Source organism: Arvicanthis niloticus, chromosome 17, assembly GCF_011762505.2.
Source record: "Arvicanthis niloticus isolate mArvNil1 chromosome 17, mArvNil1.pat.X, whole genome shotgun sequence".
In the NCBI taxonomy this organism is placed as follows: domain Eukaryota; kingdom Metazoa; phylum Chordata; class Mammalia; order Rodentia; family Muridae; genus Arvicanthis; species Arvicanthis niloticus.
The window spans coordinates 59,020,211-59,044,897 of NC_047674.1; the positions used below are offsets into that span (position 1 = coordinate 59,020,211).

The following is a 24,687-nucleotide window of genomic DNA, read 5'->3' on the forward strand; positions in this document are numbered from 1 at the left end:
AGTGTTTGAATGCTTGGCCATAAAGAACAGCACTATTAGGAGTTGTGGCCTTGTTGGAGTAGGAGTGGTCATGTTGGTGGACCCTGTGTGTGGCGGGACTAATGTGAAAGTTCCTTCCTGCTGCCTGCAGGCGAGCTGTAGAACGCTCAGCTATCTCTCTAGCAGTATATTTGTCTGCATGTTGCCATACTTCCCGCCATGACAATAATGAACAAATCCTCTAAAATATAAGCCAGGCCCAATTAAATGTTTTCATTTATATGAGTTGCCATGGTCATAGTATCTTTTTACAGCAACAGAAATCCTTTTCAATGAGAGCGGCTAAATATCACTCTTGCCTTTCTTCCTTCAAGGAAAGAGCGCAAGTCTCAGGAATACACCTGAGAAGCTAATACTAAATATCCTATTTCAGAAAGTATTAAGACAAATTGTTTAATGGCATTTCTTTGGCAACAAATGAAGTCATTTTACATATAATTATTAAACACTAAACTACGTTTTTTGGGAATGTATGTCTTCTGTGAGTTAAAAATTGTTTATTGGGGGCCTGTAGAATGGTTCAAGCAGATAAGAATGTTTGCCCCAAAAACCTGATGACCAGAGTTCAATCCCTGAAACCTATGTGACAAAGGAAAAAGAGAAGCAAATCTACAAAACTGTCTTCTGCCCTCCACATGTGCCCATCCCTACCTCACTGCTCCCCAGTATTAATGAGTGAAGTTTTAAATTGTGGGCATCCACCAAAAAATATTCAAAAAGACTGGATCAAAACTTTACATTTTATTAAAAAATTCTGTCACTCAAAAATGACCATAAATCTAAATGTAAAAGATAAAGTCATAAAACTTTTAGAATACAGAATATTTGTATGCTTTAGAAGCAGTGAACGGTTTCTTGTCAAAGGTATTAGAGATGACACAAAAAGCACAATACAGAAAAAGAAAAAATTCAGTACAATCAAAATAAAATACAGGTTCTCTACAAAAACAAAGCAAAACTCTTTAAGTAAAAAAAAATAAGAGATTAGATAAATCAGACCACCTCTCCTCCTATTTACAGACTCTCAAATGGCTTCACAATGGAACCAGATCTAAACTACTTTATTTAAATTGCAAAGTCCAACAGGTAAAGCTTTAAAGTCCCTGTCCTGGTATTATCTGAGACTGTACTACCCACAAATACATGATACACACTTGCTAGGAATTTCTGCTTTTCAGGGTGAGTCAGATTCTGCCCTGGCTATTCCTGCCCCTGAGTTGTTACTGATAAGATCCCATAGCTGATGCTTCTTACCTTCATTTCAGTAACACTGAAGTGACTTGCTAGCATGCTGCTATACTTAAAACCTCCTTACTGTTCTTAGCACTGTATTGGTACTGGATACCCAGTGTTTGCCTAGGTCTCTTATTCTTTACCCACTAGACATCCCAAACTGAGATTCATATGTGGCAAATGAAAGGCACTCAAAACGTATGCTCATCAAGTGAACAGATTGCTAATGTCATGTCAATTTATATTTATGTTTATAAAAATCAGCCATTCAACTGATATATCTTCATGATTTAATCAACTACTAAGGTTACACCTGTGACTCTGAGTTATCTATTGTATGACAGTATTTTAATTATTTTTAAATATGTATGCATGTATATATGAATGTATGTATGTTATTTGTTTGTTTGCTTTTTTACTTGAAAAGGCAATATCATACTTTGGCACCCTGGCTGTCCTGGAACTTATTATGTAGAATAGGCTGGGTTAAAACACATAGAGATATGACTTGGTCTGCCTCCAAAGTGCTAGGATTAAAGTGGCGTCCCAGTATGCCTTGCCTATTTGTTTAGTTCAGTGTGTTTGGGCCCATGTGTATTCATGTGCACCACATGTGTGTAATACCCAAGGAGGTGAGAAGAGGCACTAGGTCCCTTGGAATTGAAGTTACATAGGGCTGTAAGCCATCATGTGGGTGCTGAGATTCAAAAGAAGGTGCTCTGCAAGGTTATCTAGTGCTCTTAACTGCTCTATTATCTTCCTGACTAAATATTTTGGTTCTAATGAGTTGCAGATACACTTTGTTGCAAATATCCATTTATTAGCCAAGTATTAACAACTTGATGCTACTTAATTAACATAGAAACTGAACAACGCTCTACTCAAGGATGACTTGATCAAGGAAGAAATAAAGAAATTAAAGACTTTTTAGAATTTAATGAAAAGGAGGACACCTCATACCAAAACTTGTGGGACTCCATGAAAGCAGTACTAAAAGGAAAACTCATAGCTATAAGTACCTACAAAAAGAAACTGGAGAGAGCATATATCAACAACTTGACAGCACACCTGAAAGCTTTAGAACAAAAAGAAGCAAACATACCTAAGAGGAGGAGACTGCAGGAAATAATCAAACTCAGAGCTGAAATCAAACAAGTAGAAACAAAAAGAACTATACAAAATATCAACAAAACCAGGAGCTGGTTCTTTGAGAAAATCAACAAGATAGATAAACCCTTAGCCAGACTAAACAAAGGGCACAGAAACAGTATCCAAATTAATAAAATCAGAACTGAAAAGGGAGACATAACAGAAATTGAGGAAATTAAAAAAAATCATCAGATCCTACTACAAAGGCGTATATTCAACAAAATTGGAAAATCTGGATGAAATGGACAATTTTCTAGAAAGGAACCAGATACCAAAATTAAATCAGGAGCAGATAAACTATCTAAACAGTCCTATAAACCCTAAAAAAATAGAAAAAGTTATTGAAAGTCTCCCCACCAAAAAAAGTCCGGGACCAGATGATTTTAGTGCAGAATTCTATCAGACCTTCAAGGAAGACCTAATACCAATTCTCTTCAAGCTATTCCATCGAATAGAAACAGAAAGAACTCTACCCAATTCGTTCTATGAAGCTACCATTACGCTCATACCCAAACCACAGAAAGACCCAACAAAGAAAGAGAACTACAGACCAATCTCTTTTATGAATATTGATGCAAAAATACTCAATAAAATTCTCGCAAACCGAATCCAACAACACATCAAAGCAATCATCCATCATGATCAAGTAGGCTTTATCCCAGGAATGAAGGGATGGTTCAATATTCGGAAATCCATCAATGTAATCCACTACATAAATAAACTCAAAGAAAAAATAACACATGGTCATCTCACTAGATGCTGAGAAAGCATTTGACAAAATTCAACATCCCTTCATGTTAAAAGTCTTGGAAAGATCAGGAATTCAAGGCCCATACCTAAACATAGTAAAAGCAACATACAGCAAGCCAGTAGCCAACATCAAACTAAATGGAGAGAAACTTGAAGCAATCCCACTAAGATCAGGGACTAGACAAGGCTGATCACTCTAAACTTACCTATTAAATATAGTGCTGGAAGTCCTAGCTAGAGCAATTAGACAACAAAAGGAAGTCAAAGGGATACAAATAGGAAAGGAAGAAGTCAAAATTTCACTATTTGCGGATGATATGATAGTATACTTAAGTGACTCTAAAACTTCCACCAGAGAACTCCTAAATCTCATAAATGACTTTAGCAAAGTGGCTGGATATAAAATCAACTCAAATAAATCAGTAGCCTTCCTCTATTCAAAGGATAAACAAGCTGAGAAAGAAATTAGGGAAATGACACCCTTCACAATAGCCACAAATAATATAAAATATCTTGGAGTGAATCTAACCAAGCAAGTGACATAAAAGTCACTTATTGACATAAAAGTGAGATGAATATTGATACTCTCATAGGCATTGTGCTTGTATAACACATTTAGGAATACAAGGCCTAGACCCAGTCCTTCTTTATCTTTTTCAACTGATTTGAGATGGCTAGCCTGTGAGTTAAGGGACTATAGCAAATTCATGGCTTGGAGTGTATTGTTAGGGTGTTTTCTCTATTTTATTTAGAAATAGCTGAGTGGAGTTAACAGACAACAGTCCAGATTACCATACATGGATAGTTGGTTTTCAAAACGTCCAAAGTCCACAGAATTGACATTGCAAACATTTTTGTATTAATGTTCATTTTGATTAGAGACCTATTTGCTCCTGACAGCTTCCTGTATTGGATTCTAAGAAGAAATTGAGCATCTTTGGAGTTACTCCAGTTGTGGTGAGACAGCCACTAGGCAAGAATTGCCTCTTTTCATCTACAGACAAATTACAGAAAAGGACACACTTGCAGAATAGTCGACTGATTATATCTGCTTAGACAGAGTAATCACCTTAATAATTCTGCATCACTAGGTCTGTCAGATGATTCTGGACCAGAAGGCTGAAGATCAGATGCTCCAAAGTTTTGTAGTATAGGGACTGTCCAGGTGTTCTGCGGTCTCTATAAATTGGCTAGGTTTTAGAAGCTATGCTTTGTGCTTCCCATAATTTTAGTTAACTCAGTCACTCTGGATTTCTGACAGGGTTGAAAACTTATAGTCTCATAGCCAATACTGGCTATTTACTTTGAGAGAAAAGATTTGAGTGGATGATTTTCAGCTGACAATCATTCTAAAGTCAAGAAAAAAGCCAGGTCCAGAACTAAGTGTTTTAGTTAGGAGAGATGACAGAGGTTCTGGTTAGTCAACAAAATGATGGACTGGGTATTAGGACTATCTTGTACCTCACTGGTACAAATTGGCATAATTATGCTCTAAGTGTATTTTGAGAGAAAAGTTTTATTTTAACAGGAAGGGTGATATGTAGGAGGAGCTAAGATGAGAGGGGTACCAAGAGGAAGAGAAGGAGTAAAGAGAGGAGGAGAAGAAGGAGAGGATAAGCTAGGTGATGAGAGAGAGAAGAGAGAGAAAGAGAGGGGGGATATGGAGGCAGTTGTTCACGTGTCTCCACAAGTCAAAGATAGTTGATATATCTAAGCTGGGTATTAGGTTACACTTCTGATTGAGCATTACCAAACTTATAAAGCCTTTGATTAACATTTTTAAAAATTGTATAAAAGCAAAAAGAAAAAGGGGACATGGGATAGGGTTTTTCTGGGGGGGGGTGGGGAAAGGGGATGGCATCTGAAATGTAAAGAAAATATCCAATAAAATATAAAATAAAAAAAGGACTACATAGAATTTGTAGATTACATAGAGGCAAGATGGAAATTCTAATAGTATTAATCTTGGAATGCATATTAAAAAATAATATCTTCACTATTCTCTGCCTCCTTCCATTTTATTCATGAATAATTTTATAGTTTTATTTGGCTTGGTCTTTATATCTTTCCTAATATTTATTCCTAGATTTTTTTGGACTTGTTGCTATTTAAATGTAGATTTTTTATGTTTAGTTATATTAATTACTTGTATATTAAGATGTTACTTGTTTTTCCATGCTGATTCTGTAACATACAACTTAGCTAAATTCACGTATTATTTTATAGAGTTTACTTTAATGCATATGAAATTTCTGGCGATTTCTAGATATAAAATTTATTATTTACTTTTCTGTTGCTGTGACAAAGGACTACAATTAAGGCAACTTAGAGAATAAAGGATTCATTTTGGGCTTATTGTTCCACAGGGTTGAGAGACCAACATGGCAGCAGGAGCAGACATGGCAGCAGGAGCAGACATGGCAGCAGGAGCTGGAGCTGACAAGTTCTATAGCAATCACAAGGCTGAGAGGGCAAATTGGAGGTAGTGTTTAGCTTTAAACTCATTAGCCTGTCCAGTGATTATATCTTTTAGCAAGGCCATGCCACACTTCCTAAGAAACCCCAACAGTGCCAACTAGGAACCAAAGGCTCAAATACATGAGTCTATGGTAGACATTCTCATTTAAACCACTATTATAAACCAAACACACACAAAGAACAACAACAACAAAAATATGCTAGTTACAAAGAAGGAAAATGTGGTATCATTTTTCTTAATTGTCAAGACTGAAAGGGTATACCATGTTTTCTCTGTCTGAATGATCTGGATGCGTCTTCCCACAATCAAGTGGTAAAGAGGCACCCTCCCTTCTCTTGTTGCAGAAGGCACATGAAGCCTTCCTGACACAGCAATGCTAAACTGTCATCTGCAAAGTTCATTTTTAAGAAATGTACAAGCAAGTTATAAAAATAATCTTTCCCAAATATAATGTTTTAAGTCTACAATTTTGTATTGGGCTACTTTTGTACCTATTGTGGCCTGTATACCTACATATGTGGCCTGTAGCCTGTTCGATCTTAGCTTCAAGTTTTTCTTCAATAACTATAATAACCACTGGATTTTTTGTGTGTTTGTTTGAGATGGAGTGTCTCTACATAGCTCGAGCTGTCCTGGAACTAACTATGTAGACCAGGCCTGCCTTAAACCAACAGAGATCCACCTGTCTCCTCCTCCCAAATGCTGGAATTAAAGGCACAAGCCACAACAGACAGCCTATTTGGTGATTATAAATAGTCATAATTATGGTGACGCTGTGTTCTTTTCTATTAATTTGTTGTTTTTCACATGAAAGGAAAACATAATTTACCAACCTCCTTCATAGATTTTTGAGACACTCATGAACACTGCCCTTAATTCTGAGTATCACATTTACTTATGTCCATATGCTGAATTGTCACTGCATCTCTAGGGCAAAGCACAGTTTATCACATGAATAATGTTTTAATGTAATGTTGCATTAAGTTTGCTAGGATATAATCATGAAAGGCTATAGCTTTAAAAAGTTAACTATTTAAAGTAATTATTCTAAAGTTAGAAAATATATTACTAATTAATATATATGTACTAAGAGTAAATTACTAAGCACTATTTTCAGAAAGATAAAGATATGAGTAAATGAAAACAATATTCTCTATAAAAAACATTTTAAAGGCTTTTTCTTGTGTTCCTTTGTGCTTTTGATATCAAAGTAGTAGTAGTGGTGGTGGTGGTGGTGGTGGTGGTGATAGTAAGTCCTGGTGAGTCTATTTGAAGTTTAAGACTTACTGGTTTCTTTTTATCAGGCTTTCTGGAGGGAGACAGGATTTCTCTGCATAGTCCTGACTGACCTGGAACTCACTCTGCAGATCATGCTGGCCTGGAACTCAGCGATCTACCTGTCTCTGAGCATGCACCCACCACTATCTATCTTTATCATTGAATATTTTTTTTTTAATGTTTAAGATAGACCAGTAGGAAGCCATTTGATCCTTGGATGGATTCTGTGTTTCTGACTTAATCTCAACGCTGGTCGCTGGCCTGTGCAGGTGTTCTAGTAAAGCTCAACGCTGGTCGCTGGCCTGTGCAAGTGTTCTATTAAAGGATCTATTAAAGGATCACTTTTAGGACCCTCTTACCAATAATTGGTGAGATTATGACAATATATTTATTCATGGTTTTCATAATATATGTCAAAATATATGCTCGGTGCTTTTTTGCGGTACTTCCTGTTCGTCATTTCTTAAATTTATTATAGTTTGTAGACTAGGCTGCTGTCAAACTGACAGAGGTCTGCCTGTCTCTGAATGAGGAGTGCTAGGAGTAACGGCATGCATCTGCCTGTCTCTGAATGAGGAGTGCTAGGAGTAACGGCATGCAGTGCCACCCTTCATTCAGTTACTTTTAATTAAATATAATATTTGTATTGCTATCATATTTGGAAACATTGGGAATAAAATTATTGTGAAACTGATTAATGACAGTGTAGCGGACATATGCATTTCCAACAAAATATGGCAGCTGTGACAGGTACCAACAGTTCTTGTAAGCCTCAGGAAACCTCACCGTTTTTGTTCTCGTGAAATGCAGCTACTATCAGAGAATTTAGTGGTGAGTGGCTCACTAGAAGGTGAGCCTCTGCCTCCACTAGTCCCCTGATTCGGGAGTCAGCATGTTGCTGACCTAGCCATGGATATAGTCATGAGGGAGAGAACTGGATGACTTGACTTATTTTGCTGTGATAATAGTAAACTCTTATCATTTTCTTTTCTTTGCTTCAGGGAATGTCCGCTATGTAACCAAAGATAAATAATATATTATTTACTGATAACATGAAATAATACTGTTTTATACATGCCGAACATGCATTGGCTAGCACAACTCTTTCAAGTCATTGAGTTTATTTAAAAGCCATTTTGCAAACATGTATAAATTGGAAGTGTAAAACACTTAAGGGTATACTTAAACATATCATGGGAATAAAATACTAAAATTTTCAAAGTTCTCTTTAAAAAGTAGTATATATCTGAATTTTAAAAGCGTTTTCCCTTTATTTCTTTCTCAGAAGATAAAACAGAAAATATTATATAAATTAATATATCAAATCTTTCCTAATTTAAATATTTCCTAATTTAAATATTTTAATTAGAACTCTGAGAAAGAAAAAGACAGCTCAGGAGCTGAGAGTAGTTTCTGTATAAAACTACTCAGTTAAACTGAATTGACATCCTCAGCTTCCACACCCAGAGCTATGGAAGACAATGAGCACCTACAACCAGAGTTGGAAACAGGCAGAATCCAGAGGCTCAGAAGCCAACCAAACTGACCTCAACTGTGTGCCCCTGGTTCTGTGACAGATGTTGCCTGAGGAAATAAGGCAGAGAGAAACAAAGAGAGGAACCCAAAGTCCTTCTCTGGTCTCCACATGCAAATGCATGGGCAGATCGACCTGCATATATGTACAAACATTTGAATATAGCACACCCAACTCACACAAAAAGAAAATGAGAATTTTCACAACCATAATAGTTTAAAAATTAGCAATCCAAATCTTCCTAAGACTGAAAAAACTATGATGCTAATGTATTTTAATTTATTTATTTATTTTTTTTGGAAATTAGTCTTTTTTTTTCTCATTAAAGATAGAAAGTAAGTGACCTTGAAATATACTTCCTATGAAAGCTGCAAAGGGTTTGATTTTGTAGAAAAATCTTCAAGCCCTAAACATGAGTAATACATTTAGGAATGGAATCACACACATTAAAGGAAATATTAAAATGTTCCCTATCCAGATCTCCTTTTTTAATTGAATATTTTATTTATTTACATTTCAGATGCTATCCCCTTTCCCACTCCCCCCATAAACCCCCTATCTCATACCTCCTCATCCCTTCTGTTTTTATACCATTTTAATTACATGCAAGTATTAAGGTCAGTTCTATATTGAGGAACTAGCAATACAATAGATGCAAATAGTCAGATTTCTTTAAAGCATATAAAAATAATAATTAAAAATCAAAGTGACTAATAACCACGTTATACCTTTAGAAAAGTAAACAGAGACAGTTGTTAGCAAAAGGTGGAGTAGGGGAAGAACAAATTAAATCAGACCTGTAACATCTGTGTATCAATTTACCAAGAAATGTTACAAATACAACAAAGCAAATGTTGGCTCACTTTGGAAATTCTTTGTCATCATTAATGTATTCAGGCTTTCACAGCTAAACCTGCTGTTCCTTGAAAGGGTGTTCCATGAAAGAAAACTCATATTTAGATTTTAAACAAAGGTGTCAGGTACTATAACTAAAATTTTCCAGAATATTTATTCAAAAAAATGATCTTGATCTTGATTTGTAAATGAAATAAAAGGAGATTGTGTTTGACGATGTGTATTTTTGTTAAAACAGGAAGAAAAAAACCCAACTTTGCCAGGAAAGAGTTGTATGGCTATTTTCTTTCATTACTAGCTCTGTTTGTCAAATTGATACAAACGATCTCCTTCTGTTTCTGTCTGTCTGCCTTGTCAGGGTAGGGGAGATCTCTGTATCTAAATAGAGGGTGTGCAGTTTGTAACCTGCTTCATTTGCCTTATGTCCTACATGCCCTCAGTATGGTGTTCATTAAAGTCTCAGCTGTTTTGTTTCTACCAGTGGCAGCCCAAATATAGCCTTATTTTTCTTTGTTAAAAGGCCAGATTGTGCATAAACATACACCTAATCTGTGTGTGAGTGTGCATGTGTTTAAATGGCAAATATCTCCCAAATTTGTAAATATTTCATCACTTGCCCTCTAACCCGATCTCTGAACAAATAAGTTTCTTTTTCATAAGAACAATTTCTGTTAGTCTTCTGAAAAACTATTATGATATGTTTTATCTATAATATATGTAAATATATAATATATAAATATGTCATTTGAGATAACAAATACATTATTCTTAAATAATTAAAAATAAAGAAAAATTGTCAAATTTAGCATATTCTTAGGGAAGCTAATCAAAAAATTTATCAAAAAATTTGTTTTTAATATGGTACTAAGTTTACTTGTATTTAAGTTTACTTAATTTTAAAATAGTTACTTAAATGTTCATTATTATTATTTAGATATTAAAATATTATGCCTGAGAATTACACTAAAATAATTTAAACTATGTGCTAATAAACATTACCTATGTGTCAATTTCCATATAATATTACTTCTTAAATACAATTTAATAACTATTAACTATTGTATGCAAACAATTCTTTTAAGAAAATGATAATTTTATTCCCACAAGTTTCTCTCAAAATGAACGATTAAAGAAAGTGGCCCTCTTGGGTAAACATATTGTTCCTGTTAGCACTCACAGGGGTATCAACGAGGCTATTTTTCATTGCTAATATTAATTTCTAAGCCATTTACTGTTTTTTCTTAAAGATAGGAAGTAAGTGGTATGAGATATCATTTCCTTAGAAAATGTCATGGAACATGACTTCTCAGAATGAAACCTGCTGTCATAATTGATAAACAAAAAATAAGGTTCAATTACAAGACCAAAGAACTTAAGTGCTTACTCTCTGATGTACTAAGTAAGGAATGTAAATGAAAAGACACAAATGTGAGTTTAGACATGGAAGGAAGGAAGGAAGGAAGGAAGGAAGGAAGGAAGGAAGGAAGGAAGGAAGGAAGGAAGGGAGGAAGGAAGGAAGGAAGGAAAGAAGGAAGGACAAAAGGGAGGGAGGGAGAGAGGGAGGGAGAGAGGGAGAGAGGGAGAAAAGAAAAGGAAGAAGGAGAGAGGAAACTACTTTTTAAAATGGAGGTATTACTCCAGATCTTACAGAAATGAAAAATTCTAAAGAGCACTATTCACAATTGAAAATGAATAAATTTCACAATGAGCATGGACAAATTCCTAAAAAGATGTTAAGTTATTAAAACTGATTCAAGAAGAGATAATAGGAATAGACTTGAAAGAAGAAAGTTAAATTAATGATGAAAATATTCCTAAAAATAAAAGCCATGGAAAGGACTATTGATGAATTCTACTAATTATTAAGAAGTAATGCTAATTCTTCTTGAATTTTGCCCCAAACCAGAATCACTTCTCTATATGAACAGCATATCAAACTAGATAACGAGAAAAACAGAAATATTGCCAGACCTATTCAAAACCAAGTGGTATTTATTTCAGTTGCAAAGGTGATTGTCTAAAGCATTAACAGAATAAAGGAAAATCTGTATGACCATCTAAGCTGATGCAAAGCAAGTATCTGACATCATCCAACATCCTTCCCTGATTAAAAAACCACACACACACACACACACACACACACACACACACCAATAAAAAACAGACATGGAAGGAAACTTTCTACATGTTAAAAAAACATCTAACTTTGAGCCAAAAGTTAAAAACAAAACTTAAAAATCAAGACTGCCAAGTTTCTATTCAGCTCTGGTACTTGTTTCTTGTTTGTAGTTGTTGATGATGCTTTTTGCTTGGTTGGTTCTTTGGTTTGGTTTGGTGTTTGGTTTTTCAAGACAGTTTTTCTGTGTAGGCTTTGCTGTCCTGGAACTTGCTCTGCAGACTAAGGGGGGGGGGGAGGGTTCGACTCATAAACTCCATGTGCCACTGCCTCCGAAGTGCTGGGATGAAAGATGTGTGCTGAACTCCCTGGCTACAGAGATGCTGGGCTGGAGAGATAGATGGCTTAGCTGTTTAAAGTCTAAGTTCACAACTCCAGGGGTTTGGGGGGAAACTACTCAGTTTTATACTAGAATTTCTAACCAAATGCACCAGGCAAGGGAAAAGAAGGCACCAAAAGTTGAAAAAAAGTCTTTCTAATTATGATGACATAGTTTTAATGAGAAAATACTAAGTACATAAAAAAAAAAAACAACAACAACAAAAAAAAACCTAATGAATGAATACAGCAAAGTTCCACAAAAATTTTTAGTTTTTTTGATCTAGTTCCACAAAAATTTCTAGTTTTTTGATCTGTAAAATTAAGAAAGGATATTAAGGAAGAAAACATAAGGATTCATTTTACAAAAGGCTTCTTACTTTATATGAAGAAACACTTCCATTTTGGGATATCCAAAAGCTATCAAATACAGTTGTTGTTATTGTTCTCTCTCTCTCTCTCTCTCTCTCTCTCTCTCTCTCTCTCTCTCTCTCTCTCTCTCTCTTTTAAACACAAGCATGTTCTATAGTGTTTGAACCATGTACACTCACAATCATATTGTTGTATAACAAACGATCCACCTGTTCACGTCCGGTCCTTGCATTACTTCAGCATGACTGCATCAACAGTGATTGATGCCGGTCACCGGGGAAGCCTAGCTCTTGACTTAAACTGTGCCTTAGTCTCTAGTTTTCAACAACAGTAAATGACACATATTCAGGTCAGCAATGGCTTCTGTTCCTTTTCTACTCCACCCATTTTTAAACTTAGTATTTTTTTCCTCTTTATTACAAGGTCTTCAGATGTGTTGATCATCTAGTCACATTACACAATTTGTAGTAAGAGACTCCTCTCACTCTGGCTGATGGCTTATTCCTTTAACAGTGCCAAACAAAAATATATTTTTGCTTTTCACTTACAGTTTTTTCTTTCATTCTTTTATGGATACTGTTTTTAGAGTTTATCTAAAAAGCCATCATCAAACACATTTTGACCTAGATATCATGATGTCTTCATTTAGATTTATAACTCATTTTGTATTAACTGTTGTTATCTCCAACTGTACGCAAAGACAGACAGGGAGACTCCAAGTTAATCATGCACGTGTGTATGGAAGGCCACGTTTTGCAGCGCTGTTTGCTGAAAATACTATTCTTATCTAACACATTTCCTTTTTGCCCTTTTTAAAATTTGGGTGCACCTATTCTTGGACTATCTATTCTAGGGTCAGGCACCATCAGATCTCCAAATCTGTTTGCTTTCAATGACATGACTATTCTGGGTAAATCTTGAATTCTATGAGAAATCATGTCTGATTGTTGAAAAGTAATTAGATAAATACAGAAGGTCAGACTGCAAAAGTTTTTTTTTTTAGGACTTTCTTTAAGTCAATCCAAATAACAAGGGATATACTACAGGACTGGAAAATGCTTCTGAGATGCTGCAGGTCTAATATGAGGGGAACTGACCTTGACTCCTAAGAAGGATTAAAGCCAAAGGACATTATTTCAAGAAGGTACTATACAATTTCTCAGAAGACACAAAGTACATTAAGAGCTCATACCTATAATCCTGGTACTCAGGAGGCATAGAGAGGTACACACCCATGTCAGGCTGGTCTGAATTAGAGAGACTCATGCCAGACAGAGGAGTGCATAGTAAGATCCTTTAATGAATAAACAATAAATAAATATAATATATATTTATTATTTTAATAAAATTATATATTTGTTATATTTATACAAGAAAATTTTTGTTTATACAATAAACATCAAATAATAATGTTTAAATAAATAGATAGGTTGAACCTAAATAAATAGTACAATGAACCAGCAAGAGGCAGAAGAAAACCGATCTACTATCAATACATTTTCTTACTGAGATAGGAAGAAGAGGAAGGGGAGAAAGAAGTAGGACAGTGGAGGTTGGGGCTAGGGACTGACAGAAAAAAGAGAAACTAGAAGATAGTCCTGCATCTCAGTGAAATGAGATAGAACTAGTTTCTTCACTGTACATCCTCTAAGCTTCTCACATATTTTCATTAAATACTTAATACTTAGTTATCTTTAACATATGTTCTATTTTAAATTTATATCTTTACAAACATTTTTTATTATTAATAGGCCAAAAAATATAGGAAACCTAAAGTAACATTAATAACCTTAGTGAATTGACCAAACTAGGCCAAAGGATTCTCAATTTAAAGTTATTGCATTGAACAATATAGATCATATGTATTTACAAACTTGCTGCTCTTCCAGAGTATCCGAATTTGCTCCAAGTATTTAGATCAGGAGGTTCACAATAACCTGTAATTACAAGTCCAAAAAGATCTGATACCGTTTTCTGACCTCCTTAAATAGTCACACGTATGTGGCATACACTGACACAAAGACACACACATATAAATAAACAGTGACAAATATTTTCTTAAAATAGAATCACAGGAGTGGGAAACTACTCTGTATGTCCTTCTGAGAAACTTTTCCGAAATTCAACACTTAACACTAAGGTAAGAAATACCCAGATTAGTATTTTAAGCAAAGTACTTTTGAGAACTATTTTTGCATATTTTATATTATACAAACATATATATTTTCCTTCATTAACATAATTAATTGGAAGTGATTTCCTTATATTCAAAAATTCAAATGTTACTGCAATATTAAGAAGGCAAAATTGAACTTAACACTACTAAAGCTGTCCAGGACACATGTTCCCTTCCCTAACAGCTATAAACAATTTTAAGCATATTTACACAGTAATAGATAGGATATATAATGGCAAACATGAAAAATACCAAAAGAATTTGGTAATTGTATACACTTTTGCAAGCTTTCTTTTCTGATTTTCCATATGTCTTCCACCACTTTATAGCTAGAAGCTCTTGCACAAAAATCAGTTAAGCCATTAAAAGTTTGTCTTTAATAGAGGTAAGAATTCATTACTACATTTTTTATGTGAAGTATGCTATTAAATAATAGCTTATACACTAATTAAAGCAAATGTAATTGTGAGAACACATTGACATTGTTAGAGTAAATTAGCCAATTTGTTAATAGTTTCATTTAAAGTGACCCTAATTGTATTAATTGTGATACTAGCCAATTGAAATGAAGAGCATTAAACACACTGGTCTAATATGTCCTAGAGGAATGAATTCTCCATTACATCAGCAGAAGGAAAATAATGATTACATGCCCTCCTTGCCCCAAATAAAACTTGCATATATACAAGTTTACTTATGCAAGTATACACATACTCATATGCACACCCTGGATCAACAGGAACAGTCTTGCTATTCTGCATACACTCAATATCTTTTAATTGTTGCATGCTATAAAATGAGCCACACCTAAGAATCCTCAGGTATATGTGAAATATTATAGTAACCTTTTACTGACTTAGCAAAAATTATTTCACCATTAAATTGTTCAAATTAAGTTGTTAAAATGTTGAGGAAACAAACATTCATTTGGAAGAGTACAACATAAAATACCAATTTTAAAAATATTCTGAAACTATAAAAAAAAATGACTTAAAAAAATGCCATGTAGTTGGAAAGATATATGACCCAAGAAGAAATTATAGGGTCCATGCACATAACAGTATGTTAGATAACTATTAAGTAATTCTCAGTTTAAACAAAATAAATCTGTATTTCTTGGGCATTCTATGCCACTTTTGGAATAGTTAGCCTTGATGCCAGGGCTATAGAAAGCTCCTTTCAGTTACTGTCAACAATTTTACTACTCCTTTCTTGGGAACTTACTTTGTGTAAATTCTACTTTTAAGAGATGCGCTAGTCGTGCTACTGATACCATCTTTATATGCCTGGATTCTTGTTTGTCATTCACATACAGCCAGATCCTCACATTCTCAGAAGCAGTCCTTGACAATCTTATAAGTACTCATTGCAATGCCATCCAATTTTAATTCTTAGCACTGCCCACCCCCTGTTTATTTCTTTGTGTAATTTGTTAATGTTTTATTTTCTCTCTAAAAATAAAATGTCAATTCTGGTGAGCAATCAAGAACATACAGAAGCTAACTCTAAGAAGTTAGTTACTGACAATGTTGCTCCCTCGTAGTTCTGAAACTAGAGGATACAGAAATGAGGAAAACAGGGGACAAACAAATTTATAGGGCAATACTTGGTTTAAAAGTACTCTGAACATTTTAGTATTTTTTTTCCTAGAACGGGTTACTCTGTGCAGCTCTGGCTGTCCTTAAACTCCCTGTGTAGAGAAGGTTGTCCTGAAATTCAGACGCCGCTTTATCCTATTCACTGAGTCCCGCCTTTACCTCTGTATTGCTGGAATTAAAGGTATGTGACACCACACTCTGATAATTTGTATTTTAAAGTAGGAAATTTTTAAATATTTCTAAGGATAGAAAGCTTTGAAATAAATAATGTTTAACAGTAAAAATTATCTAGTGTTAAAGTAAGAAGCAGAGTACTGTGTCATATAAAATTCAAGCTAAAACTTTTGGCAAAATAATACAAAATATTGTTCTCAAAGACACACAATAGGGAAAATCTTCTCTCAATGTTAGTAAAAGCCTTAGTTGTTATAACATGGAGAAACAAGTGGTCATCCTAATGAATCAACTTATTGACATCCCCTAAATCTCCAGACTATCAGCCTAGTCAAAAATAATCATTTTGATTTATCATTAAAAGATGATAAGAACATGTAATTATGAAATTCAAAAATATTATGTGTGTTATTTTGAGTGGAATTATGGATATCTGGTAATGTAAGCACAAAACCTAACTTGATAAGGCACAGAGGATATATATTTCTGTACAGGTTATTAATTGGGAAAAAAGATTCGAAGAATAATTAACATGGAAATATGCTGAATGACTTCATACATATAAGGACAGTTGTTTATCTACCCACATAAAAATCTTTTAAAAAAATGAGGCTTTGTTTAATCTAATCCCGTTTTCCTTTCTAATTTCAAAAGAACTCTCAAAATCATTTACTAGTGATATTTCTTTACAAATGTTAAAATTCAGACTTGATACAACAGAAGATTGCTTTACTGATGCAATCTCTAGCAGGGTTGTTTTTAATTGCAGATGACTCTAGGCAGAAAAACTACTAATCCAAATCCAATGTTTATCTGTTTAAACAAGGAGTCATTCATTGTGTAGGCCACAAATTCCCTACAGTGTATTGCAGAAATGTAAAAAGAGCTTCGAAATACTTCAAGAAATGTAAGACACAAATTAAAATGAATTCTAAAGGTAATGATTCTTCAAGTAAATATGACAACCTCAAGAAAATATAATACACAATTTTTGTGTGTGCAAAGTGCAAGCAAAGAGGACTAAACAGGTACATCATATAAAATGTTTACATATAAGACACACAAAACTCACTATGGTTAGTAACCTTTATGTCTTAGAAAAACCAGTTATTTACATATCTTTCTTTCCTTATATGCCTGAGCGTATGTGTGTTTTGTATATATTTTTAACAGTTGACAGCTGTTTTAGAGCATACAGAGATGCCAAGCTGAATGAGGGTCTTGATTACTTCAAGATTAGCTATCTAAAGTTTCTATTCATTTTAAGTGTTGTTAGTTGGAAGAGTCATTAGTCACTTCCTTGTCTCATAGAACATCAGCATACATTTACATTGTTAATGAACATTTGGGGTAAATGAATTAATGGCACTTTAAAACATCAATTCAGTCCTAATAACTTGGTATGTCACAGAAATGTTAGGCTAGGATATAAATGAAAACCCCTTTCAGGAAAGGTAACTACTCATTCCTTTAGACAATATAAGATAAAATTAATTTAAAATGTTTTTAACCAGGGTTTAAAAATGCTCAATATTTAATGAAATAGCCTAGAGAAAAAATATTCACTTAAAACACAACAGAAAACAATTTTCTCAAACACATAAACATGAAATATTCAGAAAAGTATTGGCAAAATTGTTTTATATATTTCTATTATAAATATATATTCACATTTAAAGCATTTATGGAATAACAGGTACATCTTACAGGCATTAAATTGAAGGGAAATATCATAAGAAAAGCTTTCAGGCTTTCTCACATGTTAAAAATATTTCAAACTGAAATAATCAAAATTAATTTTCATATTGTCAAAATCTAAACAGCAGTCTTTTGGGGGTCTTTATGTAACAAACAAAAAATAAAATGCCAAAATAATTTTGAACAACAAATGCTAATATTTTCAACAAAAAATCAATGGCATTTACAGAATATAGAAGGTACTAAAGCATCACACATACACACACACACACACACACACCACTAAATGCAGAAATAAAGAGCTTTTGTTCATAGAAATGACCATTTTAGGAGTTAGATTGTTAAATTACCAAAACATCATGGTAGATCTTAGCATCAGTATACAAGTAAAAATAACTTTATTTAAAGCATAAAAATAAAATGTTTCAAATAATTTGTTTGAAATAGATCTTATAATCTTGATATATGCATTTTATGAATGAAAAAATACTAGTAGTCATTGGAGCAAGAACATTTTTAAATGCTTAATGAACTATTCAAAAATAAGGGTAAGGCTTTAAGATATTTAACAAAGTTGTCCTTTTTAGAAAGTCTACCTTGAAGTAAATATAAAAAAAATCATTTCTTGTTCTGATACATAGATATTTAAGGCATATAAAAGAATAGAACCTGAACAATGCATACTTTTCAATGATCCACAATTTAACAATTTCACTGAACATACAAACAAGAGTGTGATACAAATTTCAATTACTTACAAAAAGAAAGGAAAAATATGAAACATTATTAAAAAGTTCATCCTAGAAATGAGCTCAATTTAATGTATGGAGAGGAGAGTAAATGATCTGAAAGAGCCATACCAATAGCTCAGGATTCTTCAAAATATATTTGATAAAGGGTATTTGTATTTCAACAATGACTATTGTCTAGTATATGACTTTTCTTAAAGAAAGACAGTGAATTATTAATCATTTGGTTAATGCATCTTTTACCTTCAATACAAAGGTAACTTTTTCAGGTAATAACTAGCACCAAGTGCATTCTACACTTATCGAGCAAAATATTCTTCAATTTCTTCTGATTTGCTACATGCAAAGACTTAGACCACAGTATGAGCAGAACATACTGAAGGCCCTCTGTTACGTTCCTAGCATATGCACACAGCATTTGCACAGAAAACTTACCTCTTGATTTATTTGAATAACTGAACAAGGGGTCAATGCCTACTTCTTGTTCTTCTGACTGCAGAGGATGTCTAGTTTCAGACACAGACTTATACATTGCATAGAGTGAAGACAGCCACCAATAGTAATTGCCTAGATGAAAATAAAAACAAAGATGGAATATATTTTCTCTGCTATGGTTAGAAAAAAATACTAATCAGAATGAAATGATTGTATAAAAACTGCAGACATCAACAAGCTTTCTATAGGATACAGAACCATTCTGTTACTACATGTTAACAGTCTGTTACTACATGTTAACTACTTGTACAAAAGAGCAAAACCATGTCAAAAACAATTCCATGTAAACAATGCTTCAAAAAACTCTAGACTTCATTATAATCTTTACATCAATGTGGAATAACATTTATTCTTGATTAATTAGGAGGCTCTCGCTTATTCACCCCATAGACAGCCACAATAATCATGTGATATTCGTGATAATTTTCTTTTAAAAAATGCTACCATTGCAGTTCCTGGAATTAAAAAAATACAATAAAATGTAAAGTTTTACAGTGTCTTCACATGAGGAAATAATTCTTTATACTATAATTGTTTCATACTTAGTGAGGTCACTAGGGATTTCCAGCGTATCTCTTGACACTTCTACCAACCACTGAATGAGACATTTAAAAATATGAATCAAACAGAATTGCCCTTCAGTAAGTTGGTACCTTGTCATGTTAATACAAATGTGATTTACAGCCTGATCTATTTTTGTATTTTTGGTGTCCTCAATGTCCATAAAGTACAAATTACACAAACTATAATGTCCCTTCTTAAAAATTTTTTTCATAAATTCTTATTCAAAATTATGTAAACAACAAATTTTCTTAATTTCAAGGGCAGTATGGGCTGGGTAGTGGTGGCACAGGCCTTTAATCGTAGCACTCAAGAGGCAGAGACCAGTGGGTCTCTGCTAGTGTGAGGCCAGCCAGGTCTACAGAGCTAGTTCTAGGACAGCCAGGCAAACCCTGTTTTGAGAAAACAAACTAGGGTGAGCTGGCAGAGGGATACCAACAGAGGAAATGCCTCCAAGAGGCCAAAACATGAGCATATCCGGGGAAGTTTCCTTGATCAATGATCCATGTGGGAGGAGAATTCCACACAGCTGAAAAACATGATCACATTCATCCCTGATCCTAAGACATTCTGGAATTTTTTAATTCGATTGTGATAATTAAAATTCTAAAAATGATACAATGAAATTAGCATTAAATCTAATTTTTAGAACAATGGTTCTCAACCTGTGGGTCATGACCGCTTTAGGGTTGAATTACCCTTTCACTGGAGTCACTTATCAGATAAACTGCATAGCAGATATTTATGTTACACTCCATAACAGCATAAAGATTACAATTATGAAGTAGTAATGAAATAGTTGCAGAGCTGGGGGTCACTGTAACATGAAAATCTGTATTAAAGAGTCACAGCATCAAGCTCAAGAAGGAAGCAAAGTGTGAGTGCCTCAGTCCTTCATAGAAGGGGGAACAAAATACTCATGAGAGCAAATCCACAGAGACAAACTGTGGAGCAGAGACTAAAGGAAAGGCCATCCAGAGACTGCCCTACCTGGGGATCCATCCCATATACATAAACCAAACCCAGAAATTATTGTGGATGCTAAGAAGTGCATACCTAATATAGCTGTCTCCTGAGAAGCTCTGCCAGAGCTGACCAATACAGAGGAAGATGCTCACAGCCTAAGGTCCTTAATAGAGGAGTTAGAGAAAGAACTGAAAGAGGTGAAGGGGTTTACAACCTCATAGGAAGAACAACAATATCAACCAACCAGACCCCTCAGAGCTCCCAGGGACTAAACCACCAACCAAAGAGTACACATGGAGGGACACTCCAGCTGCATATGTAGCAGAGGATGGCCTTGTCTGGTATCAATGGGAGGAGAGGCCCTTTGTCTTGTGATGGTCTGATGTTTCAGTGTAGGGGAAAGCCAGTGCAGGGAGTCGGGAGTGGGTGGGTGAGTGGGTGTGTAAACACCCTCATAGAAGCGGGGGGAGGGGGGAGAATGGTATAGGGGTTTTCCAGGGGTAAGGGGGGGGAGGGAACAGGGAAAGGGGATAACATTTGAAATGTAAATAAAGAAAATATTTAATAAGAAAGAAAGAAAGAAAGAAAGAAAGAAAGAAAGAAAGAAAGAAAGAAAGAAAGAAAGAAGGCAGGCAGGCAGGCAGGCAGGCAGGCAGGCAGGCAGGCAGGCAGGCAGGCAGGCAGGCAGGCAGGCAGGCAGGCAGGCAGACAGACAGACAGGTTGGGAACCACTGCTTGAATTTGACAAGTCTATGGTAATAGCCAAAAGCCAGAATATGAAGTTAATTATAAACATACTAATCTACAATCATTCCTCTATACAACGAGGAATGTCTAATATCATTTATGAAGCCTACATATCAAAACTGAGCCATTAAAGTGTATTTATAATCAAACAAAATAAACCTGAATATTTTCAGGAAATTTACTCAGAGCATGGATCATGTTCTTCATTTTGTTTGAAAATAGATTTAAATACATTCACAATTTATACCCACAAAACTGTATTACAAAGCAGAATATTAAAGATCTTTAAACAAATGTGTCCATAATCACTTAAATCATTGTTCTGAATTAATTATTTATGCATAAATGTCAGACCAAAAAAGAAAGCCCAAATTGCTCATCTTACTGGTGTGAAGGATTTTTAAAAATAATATATTTAGTGCTCCATTACGCCTGAAGTTTGCTTTGACAAATCTGACATGAATTTTATACTTGCTACAATCTAATCACCTAGCTTGTCTGTAGGTGAAAATATATATATATAGCTGAAAACATGCCTCTTAGACAATGAAAAATTAAATCAATAATTGATAGACTTCCTTAAATTACGCTAATCAGTATCTAAATTCTAATAAAACTAATACCATGTTTTAAAATAAATCAATGTAATCTTACTTTCTTATATTTAGAAGCAGAGAAATATACATTCTTATACCTTGGAAAAGATATATATTTCCTTTGTTATTCTTATTAGCTTACACATTTATTATACCCTGCAAAACACAAAATTAAAAACTTGAGACTGGTTTTCCTGAAATTCTTTGAAGCTACCCTAGTAATGAGAGTTGACAAAATCGTGTGAAATTCCATTCATGTTCTAAAATTAAAGACAGGTGGAATGATTTCTAAAGTCTGGTTCTTACAAAACTAAATCTGAATATGAAAGTACCTGAAAAAAAAGTTTTTACCTGAAAAGTTTTATACAGAAATCTTATAATACAATAGCTATGTCAAAGTTTAAAGGTTTACTGTGAAGCTGGAGTTTAAAGTTTATTAAATATATTATATTTTTATGTAAAGTAAGTACTCTTAATTAAAGGTTTCATTAACTAAAATGGGTGGATAAAATACTACCTATAATAAATACAGTAATGTTGCATACTTAACATTTAAAATGGCATCATATTTTAAATATGATAAAAACAGGATTATAAGTTCTGACTAATCTGTTCACATTGGCTGTGAGGCTTCATGGCTCCAGCTTGTGGTCACTCCTTCACTGCTTATAAGACTGAGTTAGAATTAGCTTTGTAAAGTGTGCATTCTAAAGACTTATTTTTTTTAAATGCTTATCAACAGTATTCAATCATTTGGACTCCTAACTGATGTCAAACTAAAAAATAATTAATTAATTAAATCAAGTGCTAAAAAGTTAAAGTGGGATTTTTTACATTCAAAAAAAAAAAAAAAAAAAAAGAATGATAAACCCACACCAAAGAGATTTAACAGACTACTTTTTAGAATTTTATAACAAGAAGACAGCAAAAATAAGTAGATATTATAGGAAGACTGTACTCACTATGAGGTACATTTAAATTAAAATATGACAGTGCCTCAAAGGAAACTTCTTTAACTAAGCCTTAGAAGCTTTATTTTCATATTTAAAAGGTAAAGCAATTGAACATTTTATGTAAGTTTTGCAAAGAATAAAACCCACAGTTTTTTTTAGAAATGGTAAAAGTTAAGGTAAATTTATGGTTAAAAACAATAATATTCTTTAAAATATCAATTACAATTACAAAGAAGATAAGATAAAAAGCAGGAAGTTCTATTTAACATTTTTTTCACTCTTTAATGCAGGACAGCTACATGGGCTTTAAATAGATTAATTAACTATTAAAATTGATCATTTTAAGTCTTAATATTTAATATTGTTAGATTGTATATCAAAGTAGTTTTATTATTTATTTACTCCAAACCTTTATAGAATACTTCATTTGACAATAGGGGGTCTGATTCTCACAAGACAAATGCATTTACAATGCCAAATAAATTATATATAAAATCATTCGTCTAAATACATGTCATTCAATGTTAAATATCACCCATTAGTAAAATATTGAGACTCATTTCTATCAACCATAAACTTGAAATATCAACTGTTGTCTAATAATCAGTTACAGGACTATAAGTTTCAACATCAAGAGCAATGATCAAAAGAAAATTAAAATATATTAGAGCCTATAGTTTTTATACTGTTAAAGTAATATCTTAAAACAAAATGCATAATGAAAATCTGCAGTATGTAAAAGATTTAAAGTAAGACTAAAATGTTTCTCCTATAGAATATTAGTACACTTGGCATTTCAGTATTCAAATATGCTTTAAATACCAAATTATCTTTAATTGTCAGGTATCTTCATATGATTCCAGAGCTGTGCTTAGATGCAGAAGATGAAGAAACTTGCAACATGGGTGGTTTCTAAGTCCCCAACTACTAGCTGTCAGAAGAATAGAACCACTTATGTCTTAGTTAGGGATACTACTGGTGTGATAACAAGTATGACCTTGGCAACAAATATAATGGAAAACACTTAATTGAAGCTTGCTTACAGGTTCAGCTTTAGACCGTCATCATCATGAATGGAAGCATGGCAGCCTGCATACAAACATCACGCTGGAGAAGGACCTAGGAGTTCTACATCCTGATCAACACACAGCGGGGGGATGGACAGGGAAAGCAAAATAGACAGACAGACAGACAGATGCTGGGCTTAGCTTAACCACTTTAAACTTCAAAGCCTACCTCAGTAACACTCTTCCCACACCATCATATATGCCATTATCTGCTGATCAAGCCTTCAACTCTATGAGGCTATGTGGGCCATTCCTATTCAAGCTACCACAATAGGCATCTTAGAAATTCATTCCTTGTTTTTAGTAATAAGCAGTACTAGGAATTAAAAAGACTTTAGTATCATACAATTTAGGAAGTGTTATTCAAAGCAATTTACATATGGTAACTCCTTTCAACAATTTTATCAAGCAGGATACTATTTATTGCTCTATTCACTGATGAGAATCCACCAAAACCCAGGTAACTTTTCATGATTGTGGACCAATCAGATGAGTTAATAATGAGTAAATAAGTGGCCTAAGAAATCAAATATTAGCTTATATAGTGGATTCTTTTATTGCTATGTTAATTTATAAGTAAGTCACACTGGACTTTGAAGTCATTATCAAATAGTCTAAAGTGTGTAGTGTGGTTGATTGAAACCCCAAAAGCTATGGATTCACATTCTGCCATTCACTTTACAACCAACTTGACAATAGACACACAGACACACAGACACACACA

General features: G+C 33.9%; 1 protein-coding gene across 6 annotated transcripts in view; it reads right to left on the reverse strand.

Annotated features, from left to right (window-relative positions):
* The window catches only part of Tbc1d5 (TBC1 domain family member 5), a 469,862-nt gene that overhangs the window by 275,903 nt on the left and 169,272 nt on the right, over positions 1-24,687 (reverse strand). For all 6 annotated transcript variants that reach the window (XM_076915391.1, XM_076915393.1, XM_076915394.1 and 3 more), the window contains one exon: positions 19,014-19,145. In XM_076915391.1, coding sequence (XP_076771506.1) covers positions 19,014-19,110 — 97 coding nt within the window. In that variant the 5' untranslated portion in view covers positions 19,111-19,145. The remainder of the gene's footprint in view (positions 1-19,013; positions 19,146-24,687) is intronic.